This window comes from Thermobia domestica, chromosome 6 (assembly GCF_964235325.1).
Source record: "Thermobia domestica chromosome 6, izTheDome1.hap1.1, whole genome shotgun sequence".
Classification (NCBI taxonomy): Eukaryota; Metazoa; Arthropoda; class Insecta; order Zygentoma; family Lepismatidae; genus Thermobia; species Thermobia domestica.
Window position 1 is genome coordinate 116,941,826 of NC_137459.1, and position 27,455 is coordinate 116,969,280.

Consider the following 27,455-nt stretch of genomic DNA (forward strand, 5'->3'; position numbering starts at 1 on the left):
TCGATTTTCAGTTTAGCGTCCCTGTCAGCAGTAGCGTCTATATGAGACGTGGACCTACAGCTGAACGTTTAATCCGAACCACTTGAGCTCCCGCCGGGAATTGAACCCGGGTCTCCCAAACCAAAGGCGCGTACACTAACGCACTTAGTCACGAGAAAGCTCAAAATTTGGATACTTATAGAAGTATCCTCTCTTCCTACCTCAGGAGTTGAACTTTCGGAAACACGTTACCCTTATTTTAAATTAGAAATTTATATTCTGAATTTCACACCTCCAACTTAACCAAATCCTCACATTCGGCATTTTCTGAATAAAGAAAGAAAAGTTTTGGTTTTGTAAATAACTGAGTGTCGTCTCACTGTGTGGAATTGTGGTAGACGTGCTATGGTAATGCCACAGCTACTTTATCTACAGCTAGGTATGTAATGAATCCATATTTTAAAAAGTCGCTTCTCGCTATCTGTGACAGGGATGATCGGTTTTCAAACCAGGAAGCATAGATTTGCATCGCTTTCGCCTTGAATAGAGTGATAAAAGTCGAGATAGTACTTACTGTTGAAACGGTAAATCCGTACGGAAAGAGTCATTTCTCGCTATATCTTCATTTCTGCTCTTCAGTAATCAATGTTGAATCGGTTTGTGAATAAAAGATCAATGGAGGAGATGGAACATACTGTTGCGAGATAAATTTTATTAAATCATTACCCACCATTCTTCGATTTTGGGGACGATAGAATAAGTAAATTACATTCGAATTTAAATTACAAATAAAAACAAACTTTCATTATGTGTAATAAAGCTACAGTAGATACTATTTAGTGAGAGAAAGCAAGCAGAAACATAAATTTTAATTTTTGTGTCAAGTCAAGGATCTTTCTGAGCGTCAAAAAATTGCGACAGTGGTAAGTAAAACAGATTAATTCAAGACCCAATAAAATTAGGAAGACCGAAGTCGATATATAAACACGTGATTAAAAAATAAACAGACGTATGTCTCAGCTTTCTGAAAACTTCACTTTTAAAGGGGAAGGGAAAAATTTATATATTTTTTTCCTGTACAGTAAAATTAACATTGCCGGCCGTATCATTACAGGAAAACGAATGAACAGTTCGAATTAAATTTTTGATCATAGTTAGCACTTTTCTCTAGCCGTGTTTTTATTACGTCATTTTCACATACGTTTTCTGAAAATGAAAATGCGTTCAGGCAGGATATTCACGTAATGCTTGCATGAACATAAATGAAGTATGTTCATATATATGTCCAAGTCCTATGCAACAAACACTTAAGTTAGTAGGGAAAACGGGAGTAAGGAAGATGATACGAAAAATTTTCGTAGGTCTGCATTTTGTCCATTTACAAACATATGGGTCTTTTCCGTAAGGCTGTGCCAATGGGTAAAAATATGGAACCCAAAGAAAGGAGAGGGAATTTGAAATGAAGGTCATAAATAGAATATCTCAAGAGCCCCTGATGTTACGGAAATGAAACTTGGTATATAAACTCCTTATTAAATAAAGGTTGGCACATGCAACAATGTTTCCGAAAATTCCGTTTGTTAGATGCAAGGGGACGATTAGGGGAGGGGAGTAAGAGTGTAGCAACATCATGTTTAGCATGGTGATGTTTAGGACTTGTCGGAAACAAACGGGGTCAATTAACCTTCTTTGTAAGTCATCTAGTGGGATTCGAACTAGGTTGAAAAGCATTAAAATGCTACAAGAAGAAACATTTTAAGTGCGTGGCTATGGGGTCAACTATAGACTACTATTTAGATTTGGTGAAAGCAAACGAACATTTTCCAGTCTGTATTTTTTTTTTCTTTTCAATTTCCATGTTTGATAACTGTTCTAAAACTACTGACAAGTTTTCTACCTTTGTTAATGCACTGTTTTGTTCTTAAGGTAACATTACATTTAGTAATGGTTACAAAGTAGATGAATATTTCAAACAGCAAACTGAGCTGTATTACGAATGTTTCTTTGCCCCTTCTACTCAATGTGCGTGTTGGTGAAGTGCAGATTTTAAGGGATTTAGAAAAATTCATATGCGCAATTAAGATTTGGAGGAGCGTACAAATACTTACAAAATCCGCTAATATAAATAATTCGTTGTAACATTTGCATTTATTATTTTCTTATTTCGCACCTTCGACGAATTCTCCAAACAAACTAACATGTGATAACGTGTCTTTGAATAGGCTTGAATGATTTCTTCATGAAGTTAAATGTTTCGATTTTGTGTATATTACCCCATCCCGCTTCCCCGACGAATGCTTCACATTTTATCGTTCATAGTAGTTAGCTCTCATTCTCCCTTTGCACACCTTTGTTGCATCCTTGATATTGAATTCGTGGAAGTAAAGGACGCAATCGTACTCTCTGAAGCAAGAAGTTCCCACATCCCAAGGTTCAGCAACAAGTAATGGGCAATGAAGAAGAAAAAATGATAGTGTTACGTGAGGTGTGCTGGTGGAGTTTCAAACTGACTAGATCCTGTAGACCAGGAGAAACACACATTCCTGGAGTAGTCAGTGAGCTTGTAGGCGAGCGGTGCTTTGATATAGTTGTTTGTATAAAAGCGATTTTCCCTATGAATTAGAGTCGAAGACAGACGACGGTTATTATTATTATTATTATTATTATTATTATTATTATTATTATTATTATTATTATTATTATTATTAGTTGTATAGGGCTAAAGGATATTCATTCTCATGTGAGCAAATGCTATGCTAGTATGTTACCAAAATGTTTACTTGTAAAACGAACTTCAGTGCTATTTTTTTTTCTAGAAAGAGATTATAAATTGCAGTTATTTAAAAACTCTATATTTGTATATCGTATCGTTACATGTATGGTATTGGCTTCGCTAAATACTAATAAAATTGTGAATGGAATCCATATTTCTCAATAGAAAATGGAAATGAATGCGTAAAAAGATAACTAGGAATTGAAGATCACAGAGTAGCCAGGGATCCATCCAAGATAACCAAGATAATCGGAAACTGTGTGATTAGCCTACAAACGAGAAATAGTTGCTGATAGCAAAAATGTAGGAAAAGACACTATAGAATACAAAGGTACACAATGATTAGACCTTGTAACATGGGGAAATAATCGTGGTCCAAAAATATTCCTCGTGTGCAGATTAACTGATAAACAGCGGTCAGACTCCACATTGAATTAACTCTTAGGTGCCTTACTAAATAGAGATGCTTTGAGTTTGTAGACACAGTGGGCCAGGATATCATATGTCTGTTGACTTTTTGAAATAACCAGTAACACCGAAGAACTGATCGTACATTTCTTTCTTTAATTTTTTCCGAGGCAAGTAAGGTATTGTTTTTTCAGATCGTACTTATTATCCAAGTGCTAAAATGGGTAATACGCTTTTAGAAAATGAATTTTATTTAAACACTGTGTTCAAACAACGAAAACAAACGTTATAAAACATTTTTGTTCAGTTCATTTTCAAGATGGCTTTTCACGTGGAAATTAAAAAACTAGGGTATGTACTTCACGTGGCCATGCGTAGCTTTATTGCTGACTATTTTGGAACACAGAAGCATATATTGCTACTTGGAATTATGTATTAGTAAATAAATATTAACTAAAATTGATTGGTTTCTTATTTCTTTGGAAATTTGATATTTTTATACACAGGCCTGCTGTTCGGATTAATTTGTTCTGTGCTTGTCAGAATAGACTCATTATAGGTATTCGTTAAAAAGTCTTTATTGAAAGACTGATGAATTCCAATATAACAAAGTGCAAAGGCCACGGTACAGAGCAACTGCAGCGCAGAAGCATGAAATTTAAGGCAGTAGTACATAATGTATGTGCTAACAAAGTACCCGTGTCATGTGAAGTCTAATGGCGCTGTAAGTGAAACAATTGTAGAAATACTACATTGTAGCACTTTTTAATTCACATTTCAGTTGTTTCAGCATAGTTTAACAGTGCCATGAACACGGATTTGCTGTTGGACGCTTCACTGTGAATGCCATAGTGCGATATTATGCAGTATGACTACTCCCATACTGTGTATCACCGACTAAGCCACATCGAAATGGATATCACCGATGCCGACACTCGGATTTTGTGCGGAATTAAGACGTAAATGGGTTCGGAGAACCTACCGACACAGCATGCTATGGTCATCTTGTTCCATGTATTCTAACGAACTACATAGTTTGTCATTCACAAAAAGTTGCGTTGCAAGTGGTCCATAAGGCAAATGTTCACGCGCTGAAAGCCAGTCATGTTATACAACAGAAAACTAACTGCAGAATCCTATACGAGCGCCAACTTTCGGAAAATCGGTGAAAATTAAGTCACTTTATACGAAGCGTGAATACATCTGATCGATTATGAAAAGGGTCAGGCAGCTACGGTTATATATGTTGATGCAAAGGAACGAAGCAATTTCGCTTGTGATCGCACTGGAAGTTAACCATATGGTTTCATGGTTGTGGCTGGATTTTGTTAAAGGAGAAAAATTAAAGCAACGTAGCGTTGCCAGCAGTGTAAGAATCAGTGTTGTGTATTATCAAGAATATGTTTTACGAATATTTACAATGAAATTCCTACTCTGTATGGAGCGTCGCCAACCATATAGAACAGCGTTAGGGCGAACGTCCAATCGCACAGCCAATTCATCGCTGTGTTCAACAGACAGTTTGTAGATTCGGGACTCGTTCTAGCAGGAGTGGAATAAAAATACTCCTTGATCACCTGCGAAGAAGTCTCCTCCAGTGGAAAGTGCAGTGTCAGGCAATTGTCAAAAATGCAGGTGGTCGCATATAACACGACCAGTAGTGGAAGGGCGGACTGTCGTAGGTGAGTTAACACTTCAGAGTCGTCTGTGTGAAAGCTTATCAATGTCTCTATTCTGAACGTATAATTTTTTAAGGGTTGGCTATATCCGAACGATTTTTGTGTAGATAACGATTCGTAATATACATACATCCGTGTAGCAGACACCATTTCTAATTGATACGAGTAGTTGATTATGAACCAATACTACAAATATTAACCTGGTTTCAGGCTTCTTATGATTAGAGTAATGAAAGAACAGTAGATATAATAATAAGACAGTAATGCACACAACTTGCGTTCAGAATTTTCCCCGGGATATTTCCGTCATAAACTTTTCGCAAGTTTGCTTGCAGTTACACAAAATTAAATGTTGTGTGTCTTTAATGTAAAGTTTCTTCGTTTGGACATGAGCTGACAGATAATACCAATCATACAAAACAGGATATGAAAGTCAGAAGTATTCGTAAATGTTATTAATATTGGAAAATCTTGATAAAGCAAAAATACTTGCAATTAGACACTTAAACGCAATCTGTTTGAAAGGTATATCGCAGTTTTTTTTTTTTTTTTTTTTTTTTTAAACTACACTATGCAGTTCTACACAAAGCTTCGCAGTTGTCAGTTAATAATTGAAAACAACTGAAGCCTGAAACTTAAATAATTTTATGTATTATAATGTATCTAATGTATCTAGAATTATGTATTATTGTTAGTAGTAGTAGCACAAAGTAAAATTGTTTTAACGTTTTTTAAATTGCTTCTCTTACAATTCCTGCAGAAAGGAGTATATCCGGACCTTTTAGCTACAAGTGGTGACTACTTGCGTGTATGGAGAGCAGGAGAACCAGAAACTAGGCTAGAGTGTGTTCTTAACAATGTAAGTACTTATGAGAATAGAAGTCTTATAGTTAAATAAAATTACATTTTTAAGGTTTTTTTCCTGTGAGGGGCCACGGTAGAGCGTTCACTTCTGGCGCATGGAGTCCCGGGTTCAAACCCTGCTCTCGCCAAGTGAACTTTGTGGTGAACAAACACCGTGTGTGGGGGTTTCCTCGGGGTTCTCCCGTTTCCTCCCACTTTCTTTATTCCGCCATTTCATTCATTTCTCATTATTACCGTCTCCTTTTAGCCTAACCGGCATAATCGTGGGACGTAGAACTCAAAAATTTCACTTTTTGTTTTATCTGACTTTTTTACGATGGGGAGGGAGGGGGCGATGACTCCTTGGCTTCTATATTGAACGTATTAACCATGGCTTCTAGGCACATGTTCATATGAGTAACACAGTTTAAACGATTTGATAGTTTTCAAGCCATCCTGATGTATGCTGGTCCAAAACTAGGGACCATGTGAGTGGCTTGTCCTTTGTATTAGGGGGTTCGGAGTTATAGTATTTCCTAATTGTGAAGTACGTAAGAAATTCAGGTACTCGTTTCAATTATTTTTCTTTTCTTTTTTCCTGAAAATTGGTGTATCACATTGTATATTACTTGTACTTTAATCTGCGCTCTGAAAAAAATGATCTCATCTAAAGACAATTAACTATAATAACTATGTTATGTTAGTAAAACGCTTTAGAAATAAAACATCGGCTTTATTTTCTTTTTCTCAAATGAGTTAAATTATTGTAATTGATATAATAAGTGAAAAAAAATCTATAAAAGAAAAAAGGGTGATATTGACCTTTTAAAACAAGACTGCATAGTCCATCAGGTTGAGTATGTGTTTCGCGTATTTACAATTTTTGTCACATTTTGCAAAACTTATTTTGAGGAGATATTTTTATGTCCTTCCGCTTATTTATTCCAAGAATATCCACACTTCCGAAGTTTTCAAGCTTTCACTATGTCATCATCATCATCATAGGTATTCTGCCTTTATTGGCAGGTCACTTGCCGCAGCTGAGAAGCTTCCATGCTCCACGGTCCTCCGCTAAACTTTTCGTCTTCGCGTATGATCTTTCTGTTTTAATATCATCCATTAATTGTAGTCTCCTTCGCCCCCTCCCTCTCTTTCCCGCCACCATACCCTCTAGGACGTCCCTCATGATACAATCTCTTCTTAGGCAATGTCCCAACCAGTTTCTCTTCCTCTTCCTAATAATATCTAAAAGTGTTCTTTTCTCACCCACCATTTCTAACACTCTCTCATTCGTTTTCCGCTCGACCCAACTAACTCTTTCCATTCTTCTCCACACCCACATTTCGAAGGCTTCCAGTCGATTTTCGTCACCCTTACGCAATGTCCACGTTTCCGCCCCATACAGCACAACACTCCACACGAAGCATTTTATGAGTCTTTTTCTCAACTCTTTGTTCAAGGTCCCACAAAACAGACTTTTCTTTCTTTTAAAGGCTTCTTTCGCCATTCCTATCCTTGCTTTTATTTCACGTTCGCATTTCATGTCATTACTAAGAACACTACCCAGGTATCGAAAACTATTCACTTGTTCTATTTTCTCCCCTCCTACTTTTATATTTGACACAGACCCCTTTGTTCCAATCACCATGGCTTTTGTCTTTCTAACATTTATTTTCATCCCATATTCTTCAAAGCCCCTTCTCATTTTTTCTAACATTTTATTGATTTTCTTTTCAGATTCTGCAACAAGGGCCATATCGTCTGCAAATCTTATGCATCTAATCATTCTACCTCCTACCGAAATGCCATCATCATCTTCTATGTAATCGGTATATATATATATATATATATATATATATATATATATATATATATATATATATATATATATATATATATATATATATATATATATATATATATATATACAGTGGCGGATCCAGGATATGATCAAGGGAGGGGCTAAACCATAATTTGCCGTTTTATCCAGTGTAAAGCTGAATTGAAGCTCATTTTATCCAGTGTAAACGTGAGCGTCAAGGGGGGGCTATAGCCCCGTAGCCCCCCCCTTAGATCTGCCCTTGTATATATATATTCTCGGGTGGGTGTGCAAAAGATGTCACAAAATGTTACTTTTGAGAAAACTCAATTTGAAAGTTTGAAAATTCGACAACAATCAGAAACTACAATATATGATTTTTTCTATCCTTTATGTCAATTAATATTCCTTGATGCACATTATACTCAGTTTTTATTGCTTAACACCTTATACTAAAAAAAGTTCTAGATTTGTTTTTAGGACTATGTTTCAGAACTTGTGGACTTATCTGACTTTGTACTTAATACAACTTACAGCATTTGTGGACTTATCTGTTTTTGCACTGATTGTATATACTTATGCTATACTGTGCATAATGCTATAACATTATTTTAATGGAAAATATTACCAAATTGTAAATAATTAAAGGAAGTAAATAAAAGAAATAATATAAGATATTATGTTGGCGGTTATGGTTAATGTCAGAAATCATCTTCGTAAGTTTAGCAAATATAGAATTAATCTTAGTAAAACACACTCAAGTAAGCGTGTAATGTTTGACTGTAGAAGACAGAGCTAATCTGTCGAAACTGTAACAGAAGTGTAATATATTTTTACCAAAATTAATCTCTGTGTGTTTTGCTCAGATTAATTCTATAATCATTAATTTCTGATCCTGACATACTTTGGAATCTGGCTGTATAAGAGACTTCTGACTATCATCCCGAAACTTTTCCTCTCTTATTACCCTGCTTTCTACGTCCTTTTAGTATTATTATTATTATTAGTAATAATAATAATAATAATAATAATAATAGTTGTTGTAGTTGTTGTAGTTGTTGTTCATCCTCATTCTCTATGTTTGTGTATGTCAGCGTTTCCCAACCGGTATGCCGTGAATGTGCCACAAGGAATAGAAACAAAATTATTAATGTTATAGCAATCAAATTGCAAGACGTAGGAAAAAATGTATATTTGTGTTTCACATTACTGTAAAAATCTACTATGAATCTACAATTTTAAGTTTTATACCGGGTTACTATTCTGTATATTTCGAATGTTGAAAAAAGTGTTTGTTATTGTTATGACCATTATTGCTTCTTTATTGTTGCAGACTATTTCGTAATTTGAAAATTTAAAATGTCATTCAATCTTTTCAACAAATTACCTACATTTGTGTTTTAAAAGTAAAAGAGATTTGTTTGTTCGTTCGTTATTTAGTGATCTTCCTTCTTAGTAGAAGGTTGGATCCAGTTTTCAAAAAGGAAGCGTATTTTTAAAAACCTGAGTCCAATATTTCATTGCAGTTGTTTTCTATTTTTAAATTAGAATGGAAAATAAGCATAACGATTTACCACGGGGGAAAACCAGTGATCGAGCTTTCTTCTCTGTAAGAAGGAGATCAATAATCACAGAAAAATACCACTGTGTTTTATATTTACAAATAATAATATCAATAAGTGTGCCGCGAGAATTCAAGTAACACCCGTAGTGTGTCACAAGTTGAAAAAGGTTGGGAAACGCTGGTGTATGTGTTCATAGCAACATAACCAACAAGATTTTCCACTCTTTTGTAAACTCTATTGGTTGAGTGAATTCCTGATTATTTCATTTCTTTTGGGGACCGCAGTGACTTGGTAGTACAGCCAGAGCCGTTTTTAACCTCCCCGGCGCCCTATGCACTTCAAATTGTTACGCCCTCCACTATTTCCAGAGCAACCCCCTCCTTCAGTTATTACTAGGGCCCGGAAGTTGAGGAAAAATCCTCTTTTTACGAGTGCCCGAAGACGAGGCTTAACATAATATATCGTCACATGAGAACCAGAGGAACGTAACTCTAAAAACGCGGTTTTTGTTTTCTTCATGTTTGGACATAATTTTGAAAGTCCCACTTGGTGTAAATGGAATGCAACGCCATCTGTTATCCTTGTCGATCATCTGTTGTAGTGTAGCTCAATTACTATCTTATTAAAAACCCATCTTTCTAAGAAAATAATATTTTTGTACTCTCGCCTATAAACCTACGAAATTGGAGTTACCTTCCTCTGGTTCTCATGCGACGGTATGTTCATTTTGGGTCATTGTAGTCCAGAAAATGGTCGATTTTATTTGTCCTTTTTCGGCGTTTTTTGTTTGTTTATTGGTCCTTTTTAAAACTTTGTATAGGTTTTAACGTCTTTTTTTTCCACTTCATCTTTCGGCAATAAATTTACTGACCATTAACTCGAATCACCACCACCCGGTAAACATCTTTTCTTTAGTAAAGAAAATTCAAAAGATAAGACATTCTTCAACGACTGGACTGATAAGTCCAGATCTGCAACAATCACAAGTCAGATAAGGAGACAGAACAATATCGTCCAGCAAGGGGAGTGAGGGTGGGGAAGTTTTCTTATTTTAGTTTGTACTTCAGTTTGTGGAAGGATAGACCATTAACCTACAAGAAGCTTGTATTTCTTGAGTATTATATCCATTAAATATGTAATTATAATTAAATTGGGTCTTATTTTTACGTCCTTTTTTCCAGATCCTGTGTATATATATATATATATATATATATATATATATATATATATATATATTTAGGTCTTTTTATAGGTCCTTTTTAGGCAGTGTTTAGGTCTTCAACTTCCGAGCCCTAGTTATTACCTTGCCAGTTATTACCTTCAGGAGATTGAAATTTATTGGGTGTGCTTTTAATAGTAATACATTGAACTCATCAAAAGTATATTATAATTGTTGTTTTCTTTCTTTTTATTATTGTTTCATCATGTTGATGTTCAGTTTATCATATTGAGTGACAAGCTAGTAGTTTTAAATGGACGGAGGTTGCATTTATAGATTTCTCTTAAATTATTATAATTAAAAAGTGCACAAGGAATCCACAGTCTCGGCGTTTGTCTGTTAGTAGCAGAAAACACGCATTTTTCCTAACATTAGTACAATTAATAGTTTGTTTTCACCCCCAAGTTATCCTCAGACAACTGTCCTTAAGTATTCTTATTTGTCAAGTAATATAAATCTCTATTTTCAGTTAACAAAAGTAAAATTATATGTATCACATTTACATTAGCCGAGATCTAGTTTGCTGAGGTAGTTCAACCGGAACGGAAATGGCGTTTTCTACACCAGCGTATTTTTTTTTTCTTTTTTTACCCTCCAATTGTTGCGCCCTAGGCACGTGCCTAACGTGCCTAAGCGGAAAAGCGTCCCTGAGTACAGCGCTCACCTATGGTGCGTGGGGGGGGTCTCTGTTTGATTCTCACTTTCTCCAAGTGGTCTTGGAGATGAACAAACACCATATGCGTGTTTTTTCTCGTTGTTCTCCTTTTCCTTTCCATCATTTTCATTCATTCTCCTCATCATCGTCTCTCTTTGCTTAGCTGCATAATCGCAGGAGGTAAACTATCAGGAATTTTATTCATTTCATGTTTTACTTTTATTCTTTCTTTCCTTATCCTTGCAAGTATGTTACGAATCTCGCCTACGTTGCTTGGATTATGCATAAATTACTCTTTTCATTGTTCTTTCCGCAGTGTAGCCTGTTATAAGCATTAAGTATGTGTTGTCCGGTGCCAATTTTCTTTTGTATGCTAATAATTTAACTATTTTTCTCTGCATACTTACAGAACAAAAATTCTGATTTTTGTGCACCACTTACGTCGTTTGATTGGAATGAAGTGGATCCAAATCTTATCGGCACATCAAGCATAGATACTACATGTACAATATGGGGCTTAGAAACAGGCCAGGTAAGTGCCTAATTACAAACTTCTTACAATTCTTCCTCAAGTTTCATTATTACTTATTTATTTATTTACCTTTTTAGTTGAATGTTGGAAATAACAATGTGTTTAATCTTGGAAATGATAACGAGGTAAATGAGAAAATTGAGATTAATATAAATTTCTGCATATTTAATGGCAATGGTGTACGAAATATGATATCTTCTCATTTTACATATCGTAAGAGTATCATAAGCTTTACAGTGTATTTTCATACTTTCCAAATTATCGAAAGCATTGTGTTAACATTTTACAACGTAATTCTTTCTATATTTCGTGCCGTAATCCGGAATGACCAGTGTCTTAAGATGATTTCACTTTCGAGAAGTATATCGCAATTCATCTATGTAGACTTTTATATATATATATATATATATATATATATATTAAAAGAACAACGTGATTTTAGAATTCCTTTAAGTTGTCAGTTTGACAACGCATTCGAAGCAACAGAAGGGGAAGTAATAGGAAAAAATAACAAGATTTCCTAACACAGCTCACAGTTCGCTGTTCGGAATACTCAAATTAAATGAAATTTTCCAGTTTAACGTCTCACGTTTATGCCCTTTAGGCTAAGGGAGACGGATGATTAAGGCAACTGAAAGATTATGGAAGAACTGGTGGAATGAGAAAGCGGGAGGAAACGGGATTACCCTGATTAAACCCACGGGCACAATGTTCTCTACTACAAACTTACTTGGCCTGGGATCGAACCAGCGAACATATGCACCAGAGGTAAGCGTTCTAGCAGAGAGCCACCGGCCTACTCCCTAGAAATACGTAACTCCTCTTTATATATATATATATATATATATATATATATATATATATATATATATATATATATATATACTTAATATAATGATACTTTTTAGAACAAGAATACCTTGGCAAGTACCCGAAGTTTGTTGTAGTTAAAGAAAACACCACTCTCTTTTCAACCAAAAAAAGTCATAGAAAAAACAAGGAGCGTTGTTAAGGAATTCGTTTTCTATCAATACAGCTTTGCCGTTGTTTTGGTTGCCATACGTATTAAGTTATTTCTTTCTGTTAGGATTCACTACTTTTGAATCTGTCTTACCTTTTTAACGTAACACATATCTTTTTCACACACTTTTTCATATACTTATTTTTTTAACGTAACCATTGTTAAATTTATGGCTACATTTCGCGATATTAATAGTATACAGTTCTAAAAATGCCTTACAAAATGATGGTTCATCACTTTTAAATATTTTTATTTCCAAATATGAATCATAAAGAGTAAATTGTTACTTTCCTTAAACAGACTATCTCTTCCTATGGCGTCGGACTCATATCACGCGGGGTCTGGGGCAAACCCTCCACTTGTTTTACCCACGGAACGGTCTTGCCTATTCAAATAACAGTCTTTCAGAATCTGTAAAACACTATCCACAGATGCAACTAATTGGCACCATCTCATCCAAATGATTATCCGTCAAAACTGCAAACATTTTCGTTTGTTGGCTACCTAGAAATTAAGTAGGTTTGTTGTTAGCATATTAGATCTTTCTGCGTGGTCCCTATTCACTGTATGAAGCATACCAGCGTCTTGGGCAAATGCACTAAGATTTTGCCACGGCGCGAAAGTCAAAGCATAGGTATATTTCTAGTGTAAGATGTGGGTTGGTTTGGTTTAAAATTTAAGAATAAGTGAACACTAGTTAGAATTCACAGATATTTGTGTCAGGGTTGAAAATATTTTTTATGTAAATCGATTTTTTTTATTTAAATCACTAGTACTTGATTAAAAAAACAGTAAAATTTAAATGTTCATTTTTGTTATTTTGTTGTAGATAAGTTACGGAGGTTTCCCAGTTTCTTTTAGTTAGACTAAAAAGCAAAATTGGGGGTTTCCCGATATTTATGGTCTGTTTTCAGAAAGGTGTTTCTCATACGTGACAATTAGTCAGGAGTAGTACATCACTGTTCCCTTAACTTGTAACAGTGGGTGGTCACCTTGATCTCGGGAGTTCAAATTTGAATGATTGAACGAAAGAAAGACAACGTTAATATTTTTTTTATCCGAATTCCAACTGCAAACGAGAAAGGATTTCATGCAAACTGCAAGGTATGTATGTGAAGAATCGATCAAAAGTAGACAAAATGATACAACAGAAAGCGAAAAGTGTAAATATTAAAAGGAATGTAGGACATGTGGTCCATACTCTCAAGCCGATCTCTGTTGCATTGGACAGAATTCAAAGAAATGAAACAAGAATATCTGACGCTGTAGGAATATGGAAGTGTCTTCATGAAGAGTTAAAAGACGCACTGCAAGACGAGGAAATAGAAAATAAATATGAAAACAGGTATACGGAAGCATTAACGCCTCCCTATTTCTTGGCTTACCTTCTCGATCCGAAACAGCGAAAATTCAAATTAACTGCCGAAGGGAACGATTTAGCTTTGAAATTTGCAGAAGCTGATGGTGGTACTTCTCTACTGTTCATGGTACTTAAATTTCAAGCGAAGTCTCCTCCTTTCTCTATCGTGATTTTCACCGACTAAGTTCTACAATGTGTAATAGCCATTGAATGGTGGAAATCAAAAGCAATTATGCTTGACATGGAAGTATGAAGCCAATTATGAAGGTGTTAACAGTTTCTGTTTCATCTGCAGGAGATGAAACAGGATGTCCACTAAAATTTCAAAATGAAATTTCGTGACTTTTTCGTGGCCTTTTCTTTACCAAACCATAAAATTTTGTAACATTCTCAACAGCGAATTAGGCCAGATTTTCGTGCAATCGATAGAAGCGTGCTTCGCTTGGGATTTGGTAGCGTCTAAGGCCGACCATAGACATTTTTGGTGGTGAATTTTGACGTTTTATGCAACAAAATTTTTCAGTCTGTACTTATATTTGTACAGGTACAAAAAATCGTGACCCAAGAGCTAAATTTCTTGACTTTCGTGACCGTTTTCTGATTTCGTGATCGACAGACACAGTGAAAGAATTTTTTCTTCTTTTGATTTTGTACAATCTAAAATACGAAATCGTTTAGGCACTGATAAAGCCTCTAAGGTAGTTTTTCTTTTTAAACAACTTAATCAGAAAAGAACTTAAATATGCTCGTGTAGAAAAATTTGCATTGTACTGCAGTGTGTATATAGCCTATTTTATATTTTTGTTTATAAAATGAATAATTTTTTACACTCTTCTATTTTTACTATATCGTAATAAATATCAGTAACTTTTTATATAATGTTAATCAGTGTCGTTTTATATAATGCCATGTGTTCATATTTCTTGTATGCCCTTGCATTTACCTGTGAAAGAGAAATAATCACTAGATGTATTGTATAGGCAAATATTTAATTTTATTTTGTTACACACCACTATCTTTTGCTTAAAAACTGTAAATATATTCAAGGTAAACTTGTATATTAACATTATATATATATATATATATATATATATATATATATATATATATATATATATATATATATATATATATATACGTATATATATAATATAGATATATGTGTGTGTGTGTTTTATGTTATACGTACATAAATAATTTCAAGTTATCTACACTGAGTATAACCAACATAATACAACGCTATGTAAGATGGTTTAGTAGTTAGTAGAAAGTAGTTTTCACAGGACGTAGACACTGACATAAACGAACAACTTGTAGTTTCTAATCAAAAATGCCATTTCTTAAAAATATATTTTTCAATGTTCTTATTAATAATTTTGCAGTTATGGTTAAAAAAGAAAGTACGTGCTATATATATATACCTAGGTATTAGCAAACATGGTATGTAAAATTCTGAACTGAAAATTGTGAATATTGAATTCTAAATTATTCATTGTCATTGACGATGAATTCTACATTGTCAAAATTCTTGGCTCAGGAATTTTAATCTTAAAAAAAAAAAAAAAAAAAAAAAAAAAATGTTTAAACTTGCATCCTACCTGATCTTAAAATATATGAGCTACGAACTAATAAACGGAACAGCAATGACAAGGTTGGCTAAATGTTAATTTTAGATTCCTTATATAGTATCGTCTGACAGCTATCTACTAATAAGGGAACAAACACGATTATTGATTATATATATAATTCGTCACATTATTTAATGATCAATAATATGCCATTCCAAGAAATACGGAAATCTGATCTTAGTAAGTCAGTATGTATCGTACTTGAATCGTAAACTAACTTTCATCACTACACATAAGCCAAGTATCTATTAAGAACATTCCTTCTGATTATCCTATTAACTGGTATCACTGCCGCTACACAGTACGGATTAAGATACGAATTTTAGATTTAAATTGGATTAGAGTTTCAGAATGCTCAAAAGTACTGCGTTTTGTTTCAGTTTAAAGAAAAATAAATTTGATTTAAATCACTGATTTAAAAAAAAATCATGTGATTTAAATCGATTTGATTTAAATCAAACAACCTTGATTTTTGTGAAAAATACTTATGAGTTTGTAATTATATCAGATAATTAATTCGCGGTGTTTACTGAAATTTGTTTAGGAGCATGAGGGAGTAGTGTGACACAAAGTTCAAGAACTACTGATTTATGCTGAACTATGGCACTAGCAATGACTGTGGAATTAAAACGTGGAAAAAGAACGAGAGAAAGATGAAATACTCATTGGAAATTCAACTGTTTGGCGTAACTTCCGGCCACTTAAAAACGAGGAAGCATCAGTGTTCTAATTGAATATTTTTCCCAGAGGAAATGAAGTCATCCATATACGTACCGAGCCATCTGCTACCACTTCCTGTTGTAGTAGAAAGATTAGAGTGAAGATGAATTTATTCCTGGGACACATTGATTGCAGAAAACCACGTCTTGTTATCTACTACCGATTTTACCCTATATCGATCACCGTTAAAACCGGAAGTGGCCGATTTTCGTCCACAGAAAACTACCTCTCGCTCTGTTACTTTTCTTTTTTCTATTGCGACAAACAAACCTAAAAGTGATTTATATCCGAAACCTTTAGTTTGAATAGGAAATCGAGAGAGAAGATGGTACCTATCCTTAGAACGTTAAATCTATTCAGAAAAGTGCTTCTCGCTGTCTCCTTATCATTTTTGATTTGTATAGATCAGTATTAAAACCGAAAGTTGTAGTAGATTTCTACCGCTTCCGGTTTTAGTAGTAAGTAAAGGAATATAGATGAAATGTATTCTTAGAAAGCTCCATTGATTGCAGAAAACCACTTCTCGGTAGTTGTTACCGTTTTTGCCCTATAGTGTTCAAAGTAAAACCTGTAATGGTTTATTTCTATCACTTGTAGTTCGAGTATTGCCTCTATAAGCGAAATTAATTCTTAACTTTTGGCCCTCTGCATCCTTACTGCATTTGGTGATGATACATCAATTAGTCCTTTAGTTTTTCTTGTCTTCGAACGGAGTGACTTACGGACAGGGTAAATATATAACAGAGTCTTGGTGGACCAGTCTCCGTAAGAAGATTTGTTGCTAATTACGTATTTTGTCTACAAAGTAAAAGTTGTTTTCTTTTTCTGTCCTCGAACATGGGAAAAAAATCTAGAGGAGAAAAGTTGTCTGCCAGGGATGAAAATTTTCTTCTTCAGAGGGGCATAAATTTTTCTCAAGCGCGAAATTCATTACATCCCCGCCGTCAATTCATACACTGCGAAGAATAAACGCTTTAATCCATTTTAGTAACAATTTAGTAGCGTCTATGTACCCTTAAAAAAAGAAAAAGCTCTGATTATACGTTTAGGAAATCATCGGATAAAAATGATCAGTTGGCGACTTTCTAAACCGTGACCTCTAAAGAAAGAAAGAAGTAAATGAATCATAAAATCAGAAACTATAAACCAAAAACAGCGAATATTTAAATAAATAAGTAAAAGTAGCCAATGGGATTCGAACCAAGTTCAAACATTTTGAATCTCATCTCCAAGAAAAAACTTGACACGCACGGTTACTGGAACAACCGTAGAACTACCTTTCAATTGTATTGATAGTTAAGGAATTTGTTTAAAACTTCTTTGCTTTTGACGTTTTATTTTAATTTATTTTTTTAAAACATGCGAGTTTTATTGAACTACAACAAAGTTTTTTACACTTGCCAAAGTACTATTTTGCTCTGAAACTATTATAACACTAATGTAATAAAAGATAAACTGAATGTTTTTCAAATATCAAACAACGAATTTGTTGGGAGTGCTTCATTAGTCCGAGTCTTTCCCCTTCTAGTACGTTATTGCCAGACTGACAATTTTAAGGAACTTGCACATGCACTTAAAAATCTACATGCACAATTATGTTTTGAAAAAGTGTACACATTACTCAACAGTGAAAAATTTCCTTCACACTTCCATATTTTAGAACATGACTTTTTGTAAGAACGAACAAACTACTGTGAAATAATAGTAACTATATTTGAACTGAGCGAACAAAAATTTGTACTTGTTCACTTTGCATTAGCTTTTCCGTTTATAACTCGAAAACCAAAATTACTGACAAGTACAGTGATAGCAACCTAAAACTTTTCCGTTTGATTGACGTTGAAATTTAAAGATACACATACAGGCCATCATACAATGCTTTAAGTGTACTTTTGAATTGCATAACAGGGTAGTGGAAATAAACAGTACTAACGTTTGTTGTGTTCACTGTACCATTGTATTCAGATCTTACTCGTAGTGTACATTCGCTATTTTACTGCATGAAGCGGGTATATCCAGCATCATTAGTTCCACAAATATGTTATCATAAGTCTACGCTCAGCTCAGTTTTGGATTGTGAATACCATTACCTAATAATTTGGTTAATTTCTTGATACTTTAAAGGAAAATAAATAAAAATATGCTTAAAAATTCAGTCACTATTTTTCAGTAATAAACTCATCAGATATATATATATATAGTGTAGTTTGAATTTCTTGGTAAAGACACCGACTCTAGTTTAGACATAAGCGATTTTCTAATTGATTTCTTTGTGTAAAATTGCTGTTTCTTCATTCAGTGGAATTTTCCATGATTGCATCTACTATCCGTATTATTTATTTATGAATTTAGTTAAAAAAAAAAAAGTACCTTTCGTTTAGCATAAAATGTATGACATGAAAAACTAGTAAAAGTGCTTTCTTTTGACCAGGTTCTTGGTAGGGTAAATGTAGTTACAGGACATGTAAAAACCCAACTGATAGCCCACGATAAAGAAGTATATGATATTGCCTTCAGCAGAGCTGGTGGTGGTCGTGATATGTTTGCGTCAGTAGGTGAGTATTTCTCATATTTTCTAATAAGACGTATCCGTATGACTCTACTATATCTGTAGTCGTTTGTCATATTTTTAAATATCTTTAAATGTATGTTCAAAACAATGAGCATACTGAACCGTTTATAGTGCTTACATGTACTTTTCATCCATACACTCAGGCAAACGTTCTGCTAATGCTCACAATTCCTTCCTAGAGGGCAAAGTGTCTCAGAGGTAGAGCGCTTTCCTATGGTGCGTGGGATCCCTGGTTCAGTCCCCGGCCAAATGAGTTTGTGGTAGACGACATCGTGCTCGTGGGTTTTCTCGGAGTACTCCCGTTTCCTCCCACTTTCACATTCCACCAATTATTCCATCATTCATTTGCTTTAATCATTGTCTTCCTTAGCCTAAAGGGCATAATTGTGGGACGTTAAACTCAAAGATTTCAGAATTCCTTCTCATCCTCTTTCTTACGAAACACTATTTAATGAAAGTCTTCAGATGCTGTATATTTCTGACCAATTCCTTGTCTAAATGTGCAACATCATAATTGATTTGAAGACATTTCTTGACAATGGCGAAGACTCAGAAACTCCAGTTTCGCTATTGTACCTGAAATTTACGTGCATAGATATTATTTCGTGAGTTTTGTAATATTTAGAAAAATACATAATGAAAAAAAAAATCTAGAAGGGTACTAGTGAGCATTCTTTAAAAAAAATTTAAAAAGTTTTTCTAGTTCTTCTATGGACATTTACTAAACAATTAATACGTAATTATGGCCCGAGGTTAGCCTATAGAAAACTTATTGTGTAACTAGAATCTCATTAATAAAGTATCCATGACATGGTAGAGCTTGGAGCTCAGTTCGATTCTTTTTCCCAGTTTTCTACCATATGTGCTGATAATGTCTGAAAAAAAGTCTAAACAACAATACAAGCAAATTTGATTTACTGTTATACACGAAATTATTTATGCACAGTTGATATTTTGACATTGTTACTGACAGGCAGGTTCGAGAGAACATTCCATTTATTCCAATCTTGCTGTGTTTTTGGATTGTTATTAAACGTCTAAACAAATAGTTTGTTTTCGTGCTAGTAACTTTGACCACAAAATTTTAGAAATAATTTACAAAACATTTTATTGAGAAGTTGCGAAATGCATACCCAACATAATGTAAATTGAAAAACATGTATGAGAAACCTAAAAATACATGTGTATTTGACTAGATGTTTTTCTTTTGCAGGCGCCGATGGGTCTGTAAGAATGTTTGACTTGAGGCACCTAGAGCATTCTACTATTATATACGAAGATCCTCAGCACACTCCTTTGCTTCGACTAGCTTGGAACAAGCAAGATCCGAACTACTTGGCAACAGTTGCTATGGATGCATGCGAGGTATTATTGGAATGTATACTTTTCAGAAGTCTTGAGTTTCATTGACATGGTAGAACACCATGAAAATACCAACGCTCAGGCCTATAAAGTATGTATACAGGCTGCGGAAAAATAACCACCAAACTACGGGAGGTAACTCCTTATGTCAAATGAAAGAAAAAAAAACTCCTTTCAGAGTTTTAAACTGCTGGAGATACGAAAAATAACTTCTTACAACACCCTAGCTTGGAAACTATGGAGCCTATCGTAAGCAGGTCAAGGAATTACAACGGAAGTAGTATCCGTTCTATTTCAAAATCCTTCGGTACTAGCGCAGCGAATAGCGTAGTGGAATTCAGATTTAAGTACTGATTCAGCATTGTTCCGCAGGTACCAGAAGATTGCAAAACATGAATATCTTACTATAATAGCGATATTTTGTGGATAATGCTAATTCGTAATAGTTAACAATTGCAGCTTCACTAGGACAGTGTAATATTTAACAACCTTTACCGCCAACCAATATGAAGCGTCCTACCATTGAATGCTCACTATTAAATGGATATAAGGTTATAATTACACATACACACATATATATATTCCACAAGTAATTATTCCATGTCAAGCTGAATAAAATTTAATAACTAAGCAACATGAACAGAGTGTATAAACTACAGACAGTTGTTTATTAAACACAGCCCGCTTTTAAGCTATTAACTAATTATAGTCTGGAATCAAAAGTGATTATTTCAATTCACGAAACGTTATATATGTATTTATCTACAACTAAATAAAATTACTAGTTTCTGTGTATTTTTAATAAATATTTTCTACGGCGCAAATAAAAAAATAGATGTACCAATACAAAATAATCACTTTTCATCTTTTGGACAAGATAAGCTCTTAATTCTTCAAAAATGATATTTTATAATCGACGTTATATTCATCAGTGCAGGTTTACTTTATGGGGAGGGGAGGCTTAATCATTATGGTTAGTTTAGATATTGCTCATCCTCCTTCCTATGTAATTCCTTGACCCGCTTGTGATAGACGCCATAGTTTTAAGCTAGAGAGTTTCGAAGAGTGGTTTCTCTCATTTTCGGCGTTTTATTACTCTGAAGGGGGGCATTTTTCAACACATGTTTATTAGAACTTCATTTGATATAAGTAGTCACCTCCCGAACTTTGGAGATAATGTTTTTCCGTTGCATCTACAGGGTACTTTTAACTTGAGTCTGTAAAATAGTGGAGAAATAAGCATCGGACGAAGAAAAATGTTCGAAATAAAAAGTTATTTTGTAGAAAGGAGAAAGTTCACTTGTGATAAAATTATTCACCCCTCGCCCCTGTTAGGATATGGGGTTGTAACTTTGAAAATTTAAATGGGGACGCTCAATTTTTGTTGCAGATTCGTATTCTAGAAAAGTTTATTCGAAACATCGTTTTCGATTCGTGATAGATGGCGCTGTAACTTGTGAAAACTAGTTTCACTAATGTTTCTTCAATTGAGAGCCCCCACGTTTCATTCCAAAATAAACCTGCAATAAACAGTGCCAATCTTTTGTCTTAAGCTTTTTCTCGACTCGTGGAAGGTGACGTGAAAGATGGCTCTGTATTCGGCAAGAAGTCAGGTAATTCAAACGTGGCAGTATAACTAGATGCAGTCTGCGATGGTAATCATAGTTTGATACCAACCATTTTATCGGCTGCATCGCGCTTTATTCATGAAACTAGTTCAAAGACAACAAATTTACGCAGTTCAAAACAAACGAAGCAACTCAACGGAAATAGTAAAACTAAATTCAGTTGAATGTGTTGTTAGTAGTATCCAAAATGTGAAATAAAATGCACATAAAAGTAACACAAAATAAACGAATGATGCGAGTAATAAACAAGCGTCTTGATTAATAATTAGATTAACATTTTCTCAATTAAACAAGTGAGTATCGAATCTAAAAAGGTACCGGGTAGACTCTAAGATGCCGTAGGCTTGGACCTTGCAAAGAGGTAGCCGATAAAATACTTGGTAGCCACCTTCGGTTAACACCACACGCTGTACCTAATTACTGAAAAGCACTTAAATATTGGTACGATCGCCAGGGAAACCTTATAGCCACCCAATAAACATAATATAGAATGTAATCGAAAACTGTGTTCCGATTTTCTTTCAAGCGTGCATATTTCTTATGGCGGCGGTTCATAATGTGTAAGATGAGCAAAGATACAGTCAGTGTTTGTAAACGGGGACCAAGATGGATAGCATGCATCTTGTTTTGTATTATGAACACAGATTATGAACAACATTATCTTTTTAGAGTACACTTTATCTTGTTTTATATTTTACAGGTAATCATTCTTGACGTTCGAGTACCATGCACTCCAGTTGCAAGACTAAATAATCACAGAGCATGTGTTAATGGGATTGCTTGGGCACCACACTCATCGTGCCACATCTGTACTGCAGGTATGAAAAGGCGAAGAATACACCTTTACTACAAATACATGAATTTGTTTGATACTGCAAAGAATATGTCGTGTGTTAAATTTTGCCTCTTGTGTTCTGGTGTGAGTTACGATAAATTCATGACTTAATGAAATTTACTTTGGTACCACCAGGATTGAATTTGTAAAATTTCTGTCCTAACCCTTTTACGTTCTTAGGTTTTTTGGGTATTTTTTAGACTTTCAGTCAAGCAGCTACTGCATCGTCACTATTTATCCTAGTATCATGGTTCATACCTCATTCTTTTTAGAATAGAGCAAGCTTTCAAATGGTTCCACTTACATGCCCATACCATATATCAGGAGAGGGAAAAAGTGAGGTGAAAGGGAAAATTTCGGGGAATTTTTTTGTCACACTTTAGGCCCCTTTGGAATGACACTTTGTAAACGTAGAGATCTCAAAAAAACCTGATAAATACGACTCGGTAGACTGAATGTGTGTACCAAATATCAAGCTTCTATCTTGAATAGTAAGGGCGGGAGAAATTTTATCAAGAATCCCCACAATGCCCCAGATTACCGCACAAGACCTTGATCTCAGTAAAAAATTTCCTGAGACATCCCTATTTACCCGAGGATCATAATCCGCCAATCATTCTCTTCAGAATAGAACTTCCTTTCAGACGATACCATTCACATGTCTTCATCATGTATCTGAGGCGAGAAAATTCCGAAGAAAAGAATTTTTGGGTTAAAATATCCCTTTTTTCAACTTTTTGCCCCTCTGGACCCCCCTGTTTTAACGCAGAGATTTGAAAAGAAAATGATAAATACTACTCGGTGGACTGAATGTTTGTGCAAAGTTTCAATCTTCTAGGTACAAAAGTAAGCCCGAAAAAAAAAAAAAAACTACTACATATTCCTGTAAAAAAAAAAGGATATTGCGTAAAAATTTCCTGAGACATCCCTATTTACCCTAGGATCATAATACGTCAATCGTTCTCTTCAGAATAGAACTCCCTTTCAGACGGTATCATTTACATGTCTCTATCATGTATCTGAGGCGGGAAAATCCCGAAGAAATGGATTTTTTTTGTTACAATATCCCTTTTTTCAACTTTTTGCCCCTCTGGACCTCCCTGTTTTAACGCATAGATCTGAAAAAAAAAATCTGATAAGTACTACTCGGTGGACTGAACGTTTGTGCAAAATTTCAATCTTCTATGTACAAAAGTAAGCCCGAAAAAAAAACTACTACATATTCCTGTGTAAAAAAGGATATTGCGTAAAAATTTCCTGAGACATCCCTATTTACCCTAGGATCATAATACGTCAATCCCCTATTTACCCTAGGATCATAATACGTCAATCGTTCTCTTCAGAATAGAACTCCCTTTCAGACGGTATCATTTACATGTATCTGAGGCGGGAAAATCCCGAAGAAATGGATTTTTTTGTTACAATATCCCTTTTTTCAACTTTTTGCCCCTCTGGACCTCCCTGTTTTAACGCATAGATCTGAAAAAAAAAAATCTGATAAGTACTACTCGGTGGACTGAATGTTTGTGCAAAATTTCAATCTTCTAGGTGCAAAAGTAAGCCCGCCAAAAAAAAAAAAAATAAATAAAAAATAAATAAATAAAATAAAATAAAATAAAAAAATAAATGCCCACAATACACCGAATTCCCGTATAAAGAAGGATTTTTGAAAAAATTCCTGAGACATCCCTAATTACCGTAGGATCATAGTTCAACCACCATTCTCTTCAAAATAGAACTGCCTTTCAAATGGTACTATTCACATGCCTCCATTGTGTATCTGAGGCGTAAAAATAGCGAAAAAGGAATTTTTTTGGTAACAGAATATCTTTACCTTTTCCCCCCTCTGGGCCCTTCGTGTGCTAACGCAGAGATCTGAAAAAATTCTGATAAATACTACTCAGTGGACTGAATGTTTGTACAAAATTTCAATCTTCTAGGTGCAAAAGTGCTTTCTAAAAGTACTGGAGAGGTTTGAGAAAAACCTTCGGATCTCATCCTGAACGAAGGGAAAATTTCAACCTACACCTCCTCGCGGGAGAAAGCGGGCAACGTCTTTGGCGGCTAACGTAGGTGGGGACCGATTGAGTCCCGGGATAAGGAGTCAGCTTCTACCAAGTGCCAACGGCCTTCTCGGAGGGCGGATGAGCGGGTGGAGGTCAGGGCACCTTGTTGTCCTTAGGAGGGGAAACTGTCCTAAAAGGCGGATGAATTACTAGATGGTCAACGACATGGAGATGTGGAAAGGAAATGGAAATACTACCACATTATCCTTTTTCCAGAAGGGACGAAGGAGGAGAATAAATAAATATGATGGTTCTTCCTGAGGTAAAAAATTCCGGAGTTAAAATAGTCCCCCGTTCGGATCTCCGGAAATAATCGTCAGAGGAGAAAATAATAACTCATTTCAGCATGGGAACCTGGAACGTACGAACTCTACGACGTGAGGGAAAACTTGAAAATTTAATAGTATAAATTTACAAATGTAAAGTGGACATAGTGGGCTTGAGTGAATTGAGATGGCCAGGAAAAGATGAGATAGTATCGGGAAATTACAGAATATATTATTATTTGGATGGCGATAAGGCCGAGAATGAAGAACGAAGTAGCAAGAAGTGTAACCAAAGTGGAATACTGCAGTGACCACTTGATATTTGTAAAAGTGCATGCAAAACCAGTGGATATTGTGATAATACAAGTGTATATGTCAACAACCGACCATGATGATAATGAAGTAGAAGTAATGTATGATCAGATCAGTGACATATTGCATCAGGAAGGAAGAGGTAAGGTCAATGCCGTAGTAATGGGAGACTTCAACAGCGTAGTAGGAGAAAGAGCTGAGAATAAGATAGTGGGACCGTTTGGACTAGGTAGAAGAAACGAACGAGGTCAAATGCTTATCGATTTCTGTAGGCAACATGATCTGGTGGTCATGAACACGTGGTTTAAGAAAAGAGAAACCAAGCTGTACACGTAGAAAAGTCCAGGAGATAAGAAACGCTACCAAATCGATTACATTCTTGTGAAGCAACGTTTCAGGAATAGTGTGCGAGACGTGAAGACACTGCCAGGAGGGATCACAATCTCCTGGTGGCGGAAGTGCAAACCTGGTTAAAGTTGATCAAGAAAAATGGGAAGATAAATCGAAAATGGAACTTAGAGCGACTAAGAAATATGTGAAAGATGATGATGTGAAAGAAGAAATTGAAGAAACAGTCTGTGCAATGGGCGATGTGGTTGACAATACAGAGAATAGTTGGGGAAAAGTTAAACAGATTCTACTTGACACACTCCACAATAACATTGGTAGGATGGAAAGAGCACCGAGAATACCATGGATAACTGAAGCAATGCTTAAGAAGATGGAGGAACGCAGAAGGGCAAAAAAACACGGACATCAATGAATACAGAAGGCTGAATAATGAATTGAAAAGAGAAACGGGCAAAGCCAAAGAAATATACATGGAACAGATATGTGAAGAAATAATGGAACTTCAACGGCGCGGCAGATATGATGTGATGTACCAGAAAGCACAGGAATTAGGATGGAGAGCTAACAAAAGTATACGAACGTTCGGCATCGAATATCAACAAGGTAATGTAACCACTGACCGTCAAAGAATCCTTAGAATTTGGGAGGAATACATAAAAGATCTGTATGATCAGAAGAACCGCCCCAAAAATATTGCGATCAAAGCAGAGGAAGAGGTGGATGATGATGAAAAAAGGACCCAGTACATTGAAAAGTGAAGTAGTCCAAGCAATCAAGACATGCGAAGGCGAAAGGTCACTGGAGACGACGACATACCAGTAGATTTGCTCAAGGAATTAGGAGACAATGCAATGAAAGTACTGACATCACTTAACAAGATCTACCTGAGTGGAGAATGGCCAAAGGATTTTCTTGATGTTACAATGATTGCATTGCCAACGAAAAATCAAGCAAAGAAGTGCAGCGATCACAGAAAAATTAGCCTGATTCCCCATACTGCAAAGATCATTGCACGCATATTGAACAGGGGATTGGAAAGCAAGATAGATGAGAAGTTAGAAGAAGATCAATTTGGATTCCGGAAAGGAAAAGGTGCCAGAGATGCTATTGAATTGATGAGAATTATATCAGAAAGAATTCTTGTTGTAAAGGAGTAGTTGTGTTTGTGCTTCATCGACTGGCGAAAAGCTTTCGACCGAGTCAATTGGACGAAACTTCTGAAAATACTTAAAGAAATCGGAGTCAACTGGAGAGATCGACGACTCATTCAAAACTTGTACATAGGACAACGAGTGAAGATGCGCTTGAATGAAGGAGAAACCAATAGTGTGGAGATAGGACGAGGAGTCAGACAAGAATGTAGTTTGTCGCCCTAATTATTCAACATTTACAGTGAATGTTTAATGAAGGAAGCATTAATGGGAACTGGAGACTTCAGGATTGGAGGACAGATCATTAACAAGATCAGGTATGTAGATCATACGGTTATAATAGCTAAAACTGAAGGAGGACTACAGGAGATGATTGACAAAATAGTTGCCAATAGAAAACTGTATGGCATGGAAATTAACATCGAAAAGTCGAAAGTCATGAGAATATTCCGTGGAAACACGCTCTTACGGATCAGAGTAGAACAAAGAGAACTTGAAGAGGTCGATAATTCAGGTATCTGGGAAGTATTTTGACGAGAGACGCTTACTGCACCAAAGAGATCAGGTCAAGAATTGCTATAGCTAAAGAAGCATTCAACAAGAAAAGATCACTCTTAACTAGCAGGCTCAATATTGGACTTAAGAAAAAGTTGGTCAAATGCTATATATGGAGCATTGGACTGTATGGTTCAGAGACTTGAACATTACTGA

At 35.2% G+C, this 27,455-nt stretch overlaps 1 protein-coding gene across 2 annotated transcripts in view; it reads left to right on the forward strand.

Moving 5' to 3' along the window:
* wap (DDB1 and CUL4 associated factor wap) overlaps window positions 1-27,455 on the forward strand; it is a 68,029-nt gene that overhangs the window by 33,685 nt on the left and 6,889 nt on the right. For both annotated transcript variants that reach the window (XM_081761993.1, XM_081761994.1), the window contains 5 exons: window positions 5,600-5,698; window positions 11,350-11,472; window positions 18,633-18,756; window positions 19,987-20,138; window positions 22,464-22,581. In XM_081761993.1, the coding sequence (XP_081618119.1) occupies window positions 5,600-5,698; window positions 11,350-11,472; window positions 18,633-18,756; window positions 19,987-20,138; window positions 22,464-22,581 (616 nt within the window). The remainder of the gene's footprint in view (window positions 1-5,599; window positions 5,699-11,349; window positions 11,473-18,632; window positions 18,757-19,986; window positions 20,139-22,463; window positions 22,582-27,455) is intronic.